At 47.3% G+C, this 13,635-nt stretch overlaps 1 protein-coding gene across 1 annotated transcript in view; it reads right to left on the reverse strand.

Annotated features, from left to right (window-relative positions):
* Positions 1-13,635, reverse strand: part of DDX23 (DEAD-box helicase 23) — a 22,226-nt gene that overhangs the window by 2,431 nt on the left and 6,160 nt on the right. Inside the window, 13 exon segments of the mRNA XM_037744655.1 lie at positions 7-61; positions 296-447; positions 1,434-1,854; positions 2,629-2,774; positions 3,069-3,294; positions 3,392-3,535; positions 3,778-3,890; positions 4,023-4,156; positions 4,435-4,573; positions 6,258-6,323; positions 6,428-6,521; positions 10,274-10,384; positions 11,762-11,970. Of these exon segments, the coding sequence (XP_037600583.1) occupies positions 7-61; positions 296-447; positions 1,434-1,854; positions 2,629-2,774; positions 3,069-3,294; positions 3,392-3,535; positions 3,778-3,890; positions 4,023-4,156; positions 4,435-4,573; positions 6,258-6,323; positions 6,428-6,521; positions 10,274-10,384; positions 11,762-11,970 (2,010 nt within the window).

The following is a 13,635-nucleotide window of genomic DNA, read 5'->3' on the forward strand; positions in this document are numbered from 1 at the left end:
GTTGACAAAAATAATGATGGGTGGGTCAAAGCCTTGCTCCAAGATTGCCAGCAGCTTTTTCCTGGAGAGAAGAGGAGAAAAATGATTTGCATAATACCTCCCACTCCAAGTGAAATGCCCAACCCTGATCTATGAACACTACTTTCAGGGTCTTCAATGCCCATGACATTCTGCCCAGAAAACAGCAGCTCTTCAACAGGGCAGAGAAGTGCCCTGCCCTGCGCTTGCTCTGAAAGAAGTTCTCAGAGCCATTTCTTTCTCCACCCTGTTTCCCTTGGCTTAGCTGCCCTCATACCTCTTTTCTGACTCTGACATGAGGAAGACCTTCTGTTCGACATGCTCATGGGGCTTGCCTGCGGAACCAATGTACACCACAGCAGGTCGTCGAAGATAGCTCCTGGCCAGACGCTCCACCGCTGGGGGCATGGTAGCCGTGAACATTACTGTCTATGAGAACAGGAGGCTCAGCCTTGCACCCAGGCAGGCATAATCATATATCCCACTGTCACCGAAGACTAAAGAATCTAAAATGTGCCGCAGTATAAGCTTTGACAGCCAACACATTAGAAAACAGTGTCTTCTGCCTTCCCATCTTTCCCCAGTACCTGTTCATCAAGGCACTTTGCATCTTATGATGGCAGGAAGGACTGAGGGCATTTGCTAGCACCTGTGGTCCCAGTAGCAGCATGAGTCTTTGAAACAGTTTTTCCAGTGCTAAGCTAAATACCCCCCCACGCCAAGGATTGTCAGAGGACTGTACCTAGGCATACTTCATTCTAGAAACATGTACTCTGAGCCCACCTAAGGCAAGAAAGGCCCAACAGAAGGCTGACAAATTTGTACAACTATTTTTCTTTTTTTTTTTAGATGGAGTTTTGCTCTTCTTGCCCAGCTGAGTGCAATGGCGCGATCTCGGCTCACTGCAACCTCTGCCTCCTGGGTTCAAGCGATTCTCCTGCCTCAGCCTCCCCAGTAGGTGGGATTACAGGCATGTACCACCACACCTGGCTAATTCTGTATTTTTAGGAGAGACCAGGGGGGGATTTCTCCATGTTGGTCAGGGTGGTCTCAAACTCCCAATTTCAGGTTATTGCCCTGCCTCAGCTTCCCAAAGTGCTAGGATTACAGGCGTGAGCCACTGTGCCCGGCTTTTTTTTTTTTTTTTTTTGAGACAGGGCCTTACTCTGTTGCCCAGGCTGGAATGCAGTGGCATGATCTCAGCTTACTGCAACCTCTGCCTCCCAGGCTTAAGAGGTCCTCCCACCTCAGCCTCCTGAGTGGCTGGGACCACAGGCACACATCACCATGCCTGGCTGATTTCTGTAGAGATGGGGTTTCACCATGTTGCCCAGGCTGGTCTCAGACTCCTAAGCTCAAGTAATCCACCCAGCTTGGCCTGTCCAACTTTTCCCAGCTCAGGGAAGCAGCCTTACTTGGCGGTACTTATGTTTTCCTGACTCAAAGTTGGCCAGCATCTTCTCAGGGTCCTCAGCCTCATCCGTGTCTGGCTTCTGGTTGCTGACAGGCATGTGCTCCAGGATCTTCTGGACATCTGGCTCAAAGCCCATGTCAATCATCCTATCTGCCTCATCCAGAACCACATAGGTACAGCGGCTTAGCAACAGGTAGTGGTTCTCCAGCACATCAATCAAATGCCCAGGGGTAGCGATCACAATCTCACAGCCCATGCGCAGCCTGAAGCCCTGGTCTTCTGTGGAGATGCCACCAATGACAGCCACAGTGCGGATGCCTAGCGGCTTCCCAAACTTAATGGTCTCTTCCTCAATCTGTTGAGCCAACTCACGGGTGGGAGCCAGGATGATGGCATAAGGGCCTTGGTCTGACTCTTCGATCCTGTGGTAAATGGGGTGTCCCACAGTTTCGTGACCTTTGGTTCTTATCCAACCACAAACCAGAACAAGACAAAGTCACTCTTACAGGGGGTGATGGAAATGGGGAGGGTGATAAGAAAAGAATGCAATGATCTCACTTAAAAGTCAGAGGCTGGGGCTGGGCAAAGTGGTTCATGCCTGTAATCCCAGCACTTTGGTAGGCCAAGGTGGGCAGATCACTTGAGGTCAGGAGTTTGAGACCAGTCTGGCCAACACGGTGAAACCGTGTCTCTACTAAAAATAGAAAAATCAGCTAGGCATGGTGGCCGGCACCTGTAATACCAGCTACTTGGGAGCCTAGGCAGGAGAAGCACTTGAAGGCGGAGGTGGAGGCTGCAGTGAGCCAAGATCCCACCACTGCACTCTAGCCTGGGTGACAAAACGAGACTCCATCTCAAAAAATAAATAAATAAAATAAAATAAATTTAAAAATAAAAACCAGAGACTACAGAATAGCAAAGTTCTCCAGGTCTTTGCCAGCAAAATATAAAATAAAACAAAATAAAATAAAATAAGTAAATAAAAATCAGAGACTCCAGGATAGCAAAGTTCTCCAGGTCTTTGCCAGCAACATACACTTCCATGATATCATGATGCAATTATTCCCTAATATTCAACCCAGAATAAAGAAGCAAGCTTCTGATTATAGGTGTAAAACAAAATCCAAACATTCATTTGTCACTTTCATCTTTCCTACCCAGACAAACCCACTCCAGCTGGTGCCAGCTGACCCCACCTGTCAATTTTGGGAAGTGTGGTGATCCAGACCAGCAGTGGGATGAGGAAGGCTGCTGTCTTGCCGCTGCCAGTCTCAGCCACACCAATGATGTCACGATTCTGTAGCCCAATGGGAATTGCCTGACGCTGGATAGGTGTTGGTTCCTGCAGTGACCCCAAGAAAGAGTAATAGGTACAGGCAGAATTATACAACCTGGGCTACCACTGATAGTAGAAAGCATATCTGCTAGCACAATGGAAGGATGCCAAGTACAGTCCACAGAAATGGGCACCCCAAGAAACATAATCACTAAAAGCCAATACTTCTACCAGAAAGTGACAGAAAAGGTTGATGCCCCCTAGCAGCAATGGTCCCAAATAGTCAAGGAATAAAGTTCTCTATTCCCAAACTAGTGTAGGAACATGTCAGATCTCTTGGGCCAGTCTGCCCCTCCTTACCTTATAGCCACACTTATCAATGACCTCCAAAATGTGTGGGGGAAGAGAAGAGTCTTTCCAAGATCGGATGGGATTGGGGATCTTGCTGCCTTTGGCGGTGATGCTGTAGTCCTCACGGAAGATCCGCCAGTCCCTGTCCGTCATCTCATCTAACTTTTTCTGAGACCAATGACGATCATCCCAGCGCTGCTTGGCTTCCTTCTTACGAAGTTTTCGGAGTCTTGCCCTGGAGCAGGATGTGAGGAGTAAGTAGGATCAGTGCCCTCCAACTCCTTTCTGTAGAGACTGGGCTCTGTCCAGCCACCCTAGCCTTGATCACTCACTCCTCCTGCTCCTTTTCTTCCAGGGTTCGTCTCTTCTCCACTAGGTCTCCATAGAAACGTGACTGCTCTCGTTTCTGCTGCTTGAGGTCAATGCCTGCAATGAAGCCTCACCCCAGTAACTGCACCTGGTGCCGTTCTTTGTACCTGGGATTTAGACAAAGGAAGAGAAAAGAGAAGGAGCTGTTACGGCAGTAGGAGGGAAGGACAGACTGCCAATATGAAACAGTTCTTCCTGGACAGGGTCTTCTTTCTACCAGAGGGTTGGCTGACTACCAGTCTACCAATTTTCCACCCCAGCTTATCTTACTTTCTCCACCTCTGTAGTCATCAGCTCTCTAGGACTGCCTAGTGGAAAAGACATAGAACTCAGGCCTGAAGCCACTCACAGGGGATTGTAGTCGATGGATGTGTCTTCGGATGCATCCCACTCAAAAACAAACTTTCGGTCATTGAGATGTCTCGTTCGGCGCCGCTTTTTGATGCCACCCAGGTAACGCTCCTGCCCAGGGAAAGAATACAAAGCACATAAGCCTTGAGGCTGAGGTCTCACATGCAGAGATCACAATGGCCAAATAACTAAACCTCATTTTTGTGTGTAGGAGAGAAGTGAAGATGGAGCCAAGGCCTGCACCTTAATGGCATGCAGTTCCTTGCTCTTATCCTTCTCTTCCCGGATCTTCTGCCGCCCTTCCTCATCCTCATTTCCATTGGTCTCCCGCTCCATCCTCTCCCTGCGTTCCCGACGTTCCCGTTCCTGAGGATCTTCTGCAGACCAAAGAGAGCAAAGCTGCAGAAGAGCTCATGGAAGAAAAGAGGAGAGGGAATGGTGGGAATCCAGATGAGGAACACCAAATGAAGAAAAAAAGGGGTAGACTTATGATACAGGGTAAATGGAGATCTAGCAGAAAAACGTTTTCTCATCAACTCCCACCATCCTTCCCTTTTCCAAACTCCAGAGTGAACAGGTTTCTATCTCTCCTGAGAGACACTATCTCATCTCTTTCCTCTCCCATCTAGGGGCTACACAGGGTAGAATAACGAACCCAACATCTTCCTGCCCAAGTCTTGGAACTGTTTCCTTTTCTTCCTCTCTTCTTCAAGCATCTTCTGCCGCTCCTCCACCTCCTGCTGCCGTCGCTTTAGAGCCTCAGCCTCTCGTTCTGCTTTGGAGAGGAACTTGGGCTACAAAACAGATTGGAACTGTAAACAAAGGATCTGGGAGCAGAGTATAACCACATCACTGATGGGGAGATGGCAGGCAACCCAAAAATATTTGCTCAGGCATTAAGCCTGTTGAGGAAAACACAAACAGGCCTTGGACCCTGTTACTGACTGAAATATGTCCCCTATGGAATTCATGTTTTTTTTTAAGACTGGATGCAGTGGCACATGCCTATAATCCCAGTGCTTTGGGAGGCCCAGATGGGAGGACTGCTTGAGGCCAGGAGTTCAAGAGCAGCCTGGGCAACATAGCAAGACCTTGTTTCTACAAAAATAAACAAACTCAGCCAGATATGGTGGCATGTGCATGTAGTCCCAGCTACTTGGGAGGCTAAGGCAGGAAAATCATACGAGCGTAGGAGTTTGAGGTTATAGTGAGCTGTGACTGCACCACTGTACTCCAGCCTGGGCAAAACAGCAAGACCTTATCTCTTTAAAAAAAAAAAATTCGGCTGGGCACGGTGGCTCAAGCCTGTAATCCCAGCACTTTGGGAGGCTGGTGCGGGTGGATCATGAGGTCAAGAGATCGAGACCATCCTGGTCAACACGGTGAAACCCCGTCTCTACTAAAAATACAAAAAATTAGCTGGGCATGGTGGCACGTGCCTGTAATCCCAGCCACTCAGGAGGCTGAGGCAGGAGAATTGCCTGAACCCAGGAGGCGGAGGTTGCGGTGAGCTGAGATCGCGCCATTGCACTCCAGCCTGGGTAACAAGAGCGAAACTCCGTCCCCCAAAAAAATTCATGTGTTATATGTATTTTTTGAGACAGTCTCTTGCTCTGTTGCCCAAGTTGCAGTACAGTGGTGTTATCAAGGCTCACTGCACCCTCAGCCTCCTGAGTAGCTGGGACTACACACGCATGATACCACAGCTGGCTAATTTTTTATATTTTACAGAGATGGGTTTTCACCATGTTGCCCACACTGGTCTCAAAATCCCTGACTCAAGTGATCCTCCCATCTTGGACTTCCAAAGTATTGGGATTACAGGTGTGAGCCACTGTACCCAGTTCAAAATTCGTATGTGGAAGCCCTAACCCCCAGTACCTCACAATGTGACTATATGTGGAGACAGGGCATGCAAAGAGGTGATTAAGTTAAAATGGGCCCATTAAGCTGGGCACAGTGGCTCACACCTGTAATCCCAGTACTTTGGGAGGCTAAGGAGGGCAGGTCACTTGAGCCCAGAGGTTTGAGACCATGCTGGGCAACATGGTGAAATCCTGACTCTACAAAAAAATACAAAAATTAGCTGGGCTTTGTGGCACGCACCTGTAGTCCCAGATACTCTGGAGGCTGAGGTGGGAAGATTGCTTCTGCCCGGGAGGTGGAGGTTGAAGTGAGCCAGTATCACGCCACTGCACTCCATCCTGGGCGACAGAGTGAGACTCTGTCTCAAAAAAAAGAAAAAAAAGAAAAAAAAAAAGAGGCCTTTTTAGGGTAGGTCCTAATCCAATACAAGGGGTACAAATGTACAGAGGGAAGACCATGTGAAGAGTTGAGGAAGAAGACAGCCTTATAAGCTAAGGAGAGAGGCCTCAGAAGAAGCAACCCTACTGACACTCCACTCTCAGACTTCAGGCCTCCAGAACTGTGGCATTTTGTTATGGCAGCCTGAGCAGATGAAGACCCCCAAGTACTTACCTTAGCCTCAGCTTCTTCCTCAGCCTTTTTCTTGGCCAGAAGTTCCTCCAGGGATAATGGCTGGGCCTGAAGATAAAACACAGAACTTCAGTCTATAAAGACTCTCTTTAAAGATCAAAAAAACAATGCATAAGTTGAAGAAGATGAAAATAATCCTTCCTGTCCTTTACCTTAGGCTTCTTATCACCATGTTCATCCTCTTCATCCTTCTTAGAGTCTCTGTCCTTCCGAGATTTAAAGTCCTTTCCTCGGCCAGGAGATAAGCTTTAAAGAAAAGGAGCAAGAAAGGTCCACATCATTTTTACTTCAAAGCCTGGATGAGGTTCAGGTTCAGCCCCAAAAAGAGAATGGAAGTTTCCCCATGACTCAACAAGACTGACCCACGGTCATCTATCATGTCTTGACGCTCTCTTAGCAGGCATGGCCATTCTGCCAGCTCAAACCTAATTACGGCCCGGGCTTGGTCCCTTTCGACCCAAATCTCCTTTTCTGAGACTAATCTCTTTTGGGAAGTGGGACTTTACTACTGATGTCAAAAATATTTCCTCAGCCGAGTGCAGTGGCTCATGCCTGTAATCCCAGCACTTTGGGAGGCTGAGGCTGGCAGATCACAAGGTCAGGAGATCAAGACCATCCTGGCCAACATGGTAAAACCTCGTCTCTACTAAAAATACAACAAAATTAGCTGGGCGTGGTGGCACATGCCTGTAGTTCCAGCTACTCGGGAGGCTGAGGCAGGAGAATTGCTTGAACCCGGGAGGCGGTGACTGCAGTGAGCTGAGATCGCACCACTGCACTATAGCCTGGGTGACAGTGCGAGACTCTGTCTCAAAAAAAAAAAAAATTAAAAAAAAATATTTCCTCTAGGCTGGGTGCAGTGGCTCCTGCCTGTAATCCCAGCACTTTGGGAGGCCAAGGTGGGTGGATCACCTGAGGTCAGGAGTTCGAGACCAGCCTGGCCAACATGGTGAAACCCTGTCTCTACTAAAAATACAAAAATTAGCTGGGCATGGCAGTACACATCTGTAGTCCCAGCTACTCGGGAAGCTAACGCAGGAGAATTGCTTGAACCCAGGAGGCAGAGGTCACAGTGAGCTAAGATTGCGCCACTGCACTCCGGCCTGGGCAACATCATAAGACTGTGTCTCAAAAAAAAAAAAAAAAATTTCCTCTAAACAGCAATTGCTTTTGAAAATTGAGATGGAGTTTTTGCTCTGATGCCCAGGCTGGAGTGCAATGGTGTTATCTCAGCTCACGGCAACCTCCACCTCCTGGGTTCAAGCAATTCTCCTGCCTCAGCCTCCCAAGTAGCTGGGACTACAGCAGCATATTGCCATACCTGGCTAATTTTTTTATTTTTAGTAGAGACAAGATTTCACTATGTTGGCCAGGCCAGTCTTGAACTCCTGACCTCAGGTTATATACATTGACCTCAGCCTCCCAAAGTGCTAGGATTACAGGCGTGAGCCACAGCCCCACCCTCTTTAACTCTTTAATACACAAAGAATTTAACCTACATGGCCACTACCACAAGCCAAGAAGATACTGCTATACATATTCCCTCATCATTTTTCATTCCTATCAGTCCCAACAATCCTTTCCCCATACCTGTTGTAACCTTAATCTACAAGAGAATTCAAACGAACCTATTAAGTTTCTGTTACGAACATTCTGTCCTCTGCCTTGAGTTCTAACCTACGCTTTCAGGGCTTGATAACTTTGTATTCAGGCAGGGCACAGTGGTTCAAACCTGTAATCCCAGCACTTTGAGAGGCCAAAGTGGCCGGATCACCTAAGGTCAGGAGTTTGAGACCAGCCTGGCCAACAGGTGAAACTCAGTCTCTCCTAAAAATACAAAAATTAGCTGGGCATGGTGGTGCATGTCTGTAATCCCCACTACTTTGGCGGGGTAGGGAGGGGGACCTGAGGCAGCAGAATTGCTTGAACCTGGGAGGTGGAAGTTGCAGTGAGATCTCACCGTTGCACTCTGCCTGGGTGACAGAGTGAGACTCCGCCTCAAAAAAATAGAAGAACTTTGTATACAAAGTTTCCAGAGGAGAATTATCAAGATGCTGGAGCATTAAGCTAGGCTAACAAATATATGTTGTAGAAACTTTTTTTTGAGGCAAGGTTTCACTCTGTCACCCAGGCTGGAGTGCAGTGGCCCAGTCATGGCACACTGCAATCTTTACCTCCCAGGTTCAAGCGATTCTCCTGCCTCAGCCACCAAGTAGCTGGGACTACAGGTGTGCACTACCATGCCCAGCTAATTTTTCTATTTTTAGTAGAGATGGGGTCTTGTTATATTGCCCAGGCTGGTTTCGAACTCCTGAGCTCAGGTCATCTGCCTGCCTCAGCCTCCCAAAGTGCTGAAATTACAGGCATCAGCCACTGCACCCAGCCTTTAAATTTTTTTTTTTTCCTTGAGATGAAGTCTTGCTCTGTCACCAGGCAGGAGCACAGTGGTGCAGTCTCGGTTCACTGTACTCCACCTCCTGGGTTCAAGCGATTCTCGTGTCTCAGCCTCCTGAGTAGCTGGGACTACAGGTGTGTGCCACACGCCCAGCTGATTTTTTGTATTTTTAGTAGAGACGGGGTTTCACCATGTTGACCAGGACGGTCTCGATCTCTTGACCTCGTGATCCACCCGCCTCGGCCTCCCAGAGTGCTGGGATTACAGGCGTGAGCCACCGCACCTGGCTAAAAAAAATTTTTTAGGTCAAGAGATCGAGACCGTCCTGGTCAACATGGTGAAACCCCGTCTCTACTAAAAATACAAAAAATCAGCTGGGCATGGTGGCACACGCCTGTAGTCCCAGCTACTCAGGAGGCTGAGGCAGGAGAATTGCCTGAACCCAGGACGTGGAGGTTGCGGTGAGCCAAGATTGCGCCGAGCCGAGATTGTGCCATTGCACTCCAGCCTGGGTAACAAGAGTGAAACTCCGTCTCAAAAAAAAAAAAAAAAATTTTTTTTAGAGACAAAGTCTTGCTCTAGCACCCAGGCTAGAGTGCAGTGGCACAATCATAGGTCACTACAGCCTCAACCTCCTGGGCTCAAGTAATCCTTCCACATAGCTACACTATTATACTTTCTAAAGAAGACATGTGGCTTCTAAAAAAGACAGCTCTAGCTAGGTGTGGTAGTGCACACCTATGGTCCCAGCTACTTGGGAGGCTGAGGCAGGGGTGCTGCCTGAGCCCAGGAGTTCAACCCTGCAGTAAGCTATGACTGAGCCTCTGCACTCCAGCCTGGGTAACAGAATGAGACTCTATCTCTAAAAATAAAGGCTGGGCTTAGTGGCTCACAACTGTAATCCCAGCACTTTCAGAGGCCAAGATGGGCAGAATGCTTGAGTGCAGAAGTTTGAGACCAGCCTGGGCAACATAGTGAAACCCCATCTCTACAAAAGAAAAAAAAAAAAAGTAAAAACAGTCTGGGCGCAGTGGCTCACACCTGTAATGCCAGCACTTTGGAAAGCCGAGGTGGATGGATCACTTGAGGTCAGGAGTTCAAGACCAGCCTGGCCAACATGGTGAAACGCTGTCTCTGCTAAAAATACAAAAATTAGCCAGGTGTGGTGGCAGGTACCTGTAATCTAGCTACTCAGGAGGCTGAGGCAAGAGAACTGCCTGAACCCAAGAGGCAGAGGTTGCAGTGAGCTGAGATCATGCCACTGCACTCTAGCCTGGGCAACAGAGTGAGACTCCGTCTCAAAAACACAAGAACAACCCCAAAAAAACAGAAAACAGAGCTGGGAATGGTGGCAGATGCCTGTAGTCCAGCTACTCAGGAGCTGAGGTGGGTAGATCACCTAAGCCTGGGGAAGTCAAGGCTGCAGTGAGTTGTGATCACACCACTGCACTCCAGGCTGGACAAGAGAGTGAGATCCTGCCTCAAAAATAAATAAATAAAATAAAAATAAATAAGAAAGAGTGCTCTGTAACACCTACCAACAGAATCTGTTAAGAAGAAATGGGAGCATTCCTCTGAAGCCCACTCTCATTCCTTCATGTACCTGGATCGTTTACGGTCCTTGTCCCGTCTGTGCCCATCCTTGTCTCGATCTCGGTCCTTTTTATTCCGATCCCGCTCCTTATCTCGTTCTCGTTCTTTGTGCCGTCGTTCTCTGGAAGACCACAAATTTAAGAAATCACATGATATTTCCAAAGTATCTTGCTTCACTGCAGCCCCTAGAAGGTTCCTATACTCTCGTCCTAAAGTAATGTTTCATAAATTAGAGAATGTGTCTCCCACAGAAACAACGGGGGAATTCTAAGAAGGTTTTATACATCAGAGATGTACTGTTAAGTATTAACAGCAACGACAGGTCATGAACTATGTGAACAGATGAACCTTTCTTTTTTATTTTTTTGAGACAGTCTCGCTGTCGCCCAGGCTGCAGTGCAGTGGCATGATCTTGGCTCACTGCAACCTCCGCCTCCCAGATTCAGTCAATTCTCCTGTCTCAGCCTCCTGAGTAGCTGGGAATACAGATGTGCACACCACGCCCAGCTAATTTTTGTATTTTTAATAGAAACAGAGTTTCGCCATGTTGACCAGGCTGGTCTCAAACTCCTCACCTCAAACAATCCACCCACCTCAGCCTCCCAAAGTGCTGAGATTACAGGTATGAGCCACCACATCTGGCCGCAGATGAACCTTCCTTGATAACCTGGACCTTCATCTTACAAGTTCCTCTGAACTCTTAAGAGTTGGGCAGGACGCGCTGGCTCACGCCTGTAATCCCAGCACTTTGGGAAGCCAAGGCAGTTGGATCATGAGCTCAGGAAGGAGTTCAAGACCAGCCTGGACAACATGATGAAACCCCATCTCTTGGCCGGGCGCGGTGGCTCACGCTTGTAATCCCAGCACTTTGGGAGGCCGAGGCGGGTGGATCATGAGGTCAAGAGATCAAGACCATCCTGGTCAACACGGTGAAACCCCGTCTCTACTAAAAATACAAAAATTAGCTAGGCATGGTGGCGCACGCCTGTAATCCCAGCTACTCGGGAGGCTGAGGCAGGAGAATTGCCTGAACCCAGGAGGCGGAGGTTGCGGTGAGCCGAGATCGCACCATTGCACTCCAGCCTGGGTAACAAAAGCGAAGCTCCGTCTCAAAAAAAAAAAAAAAAGAAACCCCATCTCTACTCAAAATACAAAAACTAGACAGGTGTGGTGGTCCATGCCTATAATCCCAACTACTCAGGAGGCTGAGGCAGGACAATGGCTTGAACCTGGAAAGCAGAGGCTATGGTGAGCCAAGATCATGCCACTGTACTCCAGCCTGGGTGACAGAGCGAGACTCCATCTTAAAAAAAAAAAAAAAAAAAAAAGAGTTGGGTCACTAAGGAAAACTGAAAACACCTGCAGGTCCAACTGGGATAAGAGCAGATTAATGTACAAAAAGCAGATGCCTAATACTGGAGGCATCAGAAGAACCAGTAAGGAAGAAATCTGAAATATACTCTCCCTTCCTATGTAATAACTTACAAAGTTACTTTACCTTTCTGTAGATTTGGAACGGGAACGAGAGCGAGAACGGCTGCCTCCTCGACGTCTATCCCTTGAACGATGCCGCTTCCTATCTTTAGATGGGGAAGTCTTCCGGTCCCGGTCTCTATCCCGCTCTCTGTCAGGTGTCCGTGATCGCTTCCTTTCCTCCTTGGAAGGTGATGCATCCCGGTCCTTTTTGTCAGCCAGCTCTCCTGCCATCTGTAATGAGTAGGAAGAGTACTTTACAATGTACTAGTCGCTGCTCTAAACTGCTTATGTATAATTCACTTACTCTCAAAACAACCCTATGAGGTGGATATACTAGTATGTCTACCATACAGATGAGAAAGCAGAAGCTCAGGTATATAAAGGAACTTGTCTGAGGGCAGACAGGTGGTAGCAGAGTTACAGGTATCTGGCTCCACCGGCCATCATTACTCACTATACTATATTGTCTCCCTGTGATTCCTTTCAGTGTCTCACTCTGTCACCCAGGCTGGAGTGCAATGGTGCAATCATAGGTCAGTGCAGCCTCAACTTCTTGGGCTCAAGCCATCCTCCTGCCTCGCCTGGCTAATTTATTTTTTGTAGAGACAGGGTCTCACTATGTTGCCCAGGCTGGTCTTAAATTCCTGGCCTCAAGCAATCCTCCTGCCTCAGCCTCCTAAAAGGCTGAGATTACAGGTGTGAGCCACAGTGCCTGGCCAATTCTTTTTTATATATTCATTTCTAAATAGGTACAGTGAATATACAATATTTTTATAAGTAGACTGCAAAAGAGTATTAAAAGAAGTGTTAGTGAATAAACAGTGTACCAACTATTTCTAGAAACTTCCTATATTGCTTACTTACAAGTTTATTAGGTCTGACAACCCACTAGGATCAGTCAGCACACATATATCTGAGAGAGATAAATTTTCTTGAGCTCATAAAGAAAGCTCAATGGTGAAAAAAAGTTTAACTTTGAGATCTGGATTATATTACAATTAGTACCACAAGGAGAACCTGAATTTAAGTGGAGAAACACACTTTTACTCAGATTAAAAGAAATGTACCTCTAGTTATACAATGGAAAAAACTTAGTGAAGGGTACACGCAGGACCTCTATACACATTTTTTAACTTCCTGTGAAACTATAATTACTTCAAAATATATACATTTTTAAGTATCGAAAACTAGAGGTCACAGAATTGAGTACCAACAACTGGAGGCTGTTGACATTCCCTGTTCAGATTTTCACAACCTTGGTCATCTGCATAACCCAGTTTTGTGAAAGGTTTCAGCAGCAATTTGTTTCCCTCCTACCTAGGAGACACCACTCCCACACTGTCAACTATTCTTTGGACTATGAAATGTAGTTCAGCCTGGAGCTAAAACTGCAGCAAGCCTGAATCTGCAACCAACCTCATCTTTATCCCAAAGACTTGGAATACATTTCTCACAACTTATTTTATCCCCAGATGGTTCGGCTCAAATGGTTCCTTAAGCTTTAGCATACAAGTCCCCTTTCTCATGCCATTCCTTGCCATATATCCTTAAGAAAGATTGTATAAAGATGAGAAAAGAAAAATCAACAAGAGGTCGGGCGCGGTGGCTCACGGCTGTAATCCCAGCACTTTGGGAGGCCATGGTGGGAGGATCATGAGGCAAGAGATCGAGATCGTCCTGGTCAACATGATGATACCCCATCTCTACTAAAAATACAAAAATTGGCCAGGCATGGTGACACACCCCTGTAGTCCTAGCTACTTGGGAGGCCGAGGCAGGAGAATCGATTGAACCTGGGAGCTGGAGGGTGCTGTGAGCAGAGATTGTGCCACTGCACTCCAGCCTAGCAACAGAGCAAGACTCCGTCTCAAAAAAAAAAAAAAAAAAAAAAAAAAA

Source organism: Cebus imitator, unplaced genomic scaffold (assembly GCF_001604975.1).
Source record: "Cebus imitator isolate Cc_AM_T3 unplaced genomic scaffold, Cebus_imitator-1.0 Scaffold181, whole genome shotgun sequence".
Classification (NCBI taxonomy): Eukaryota; Metazoa; Chordata; class Mammalia; order Primates; family Cebidae; genus Cebus; species Cebus imitator.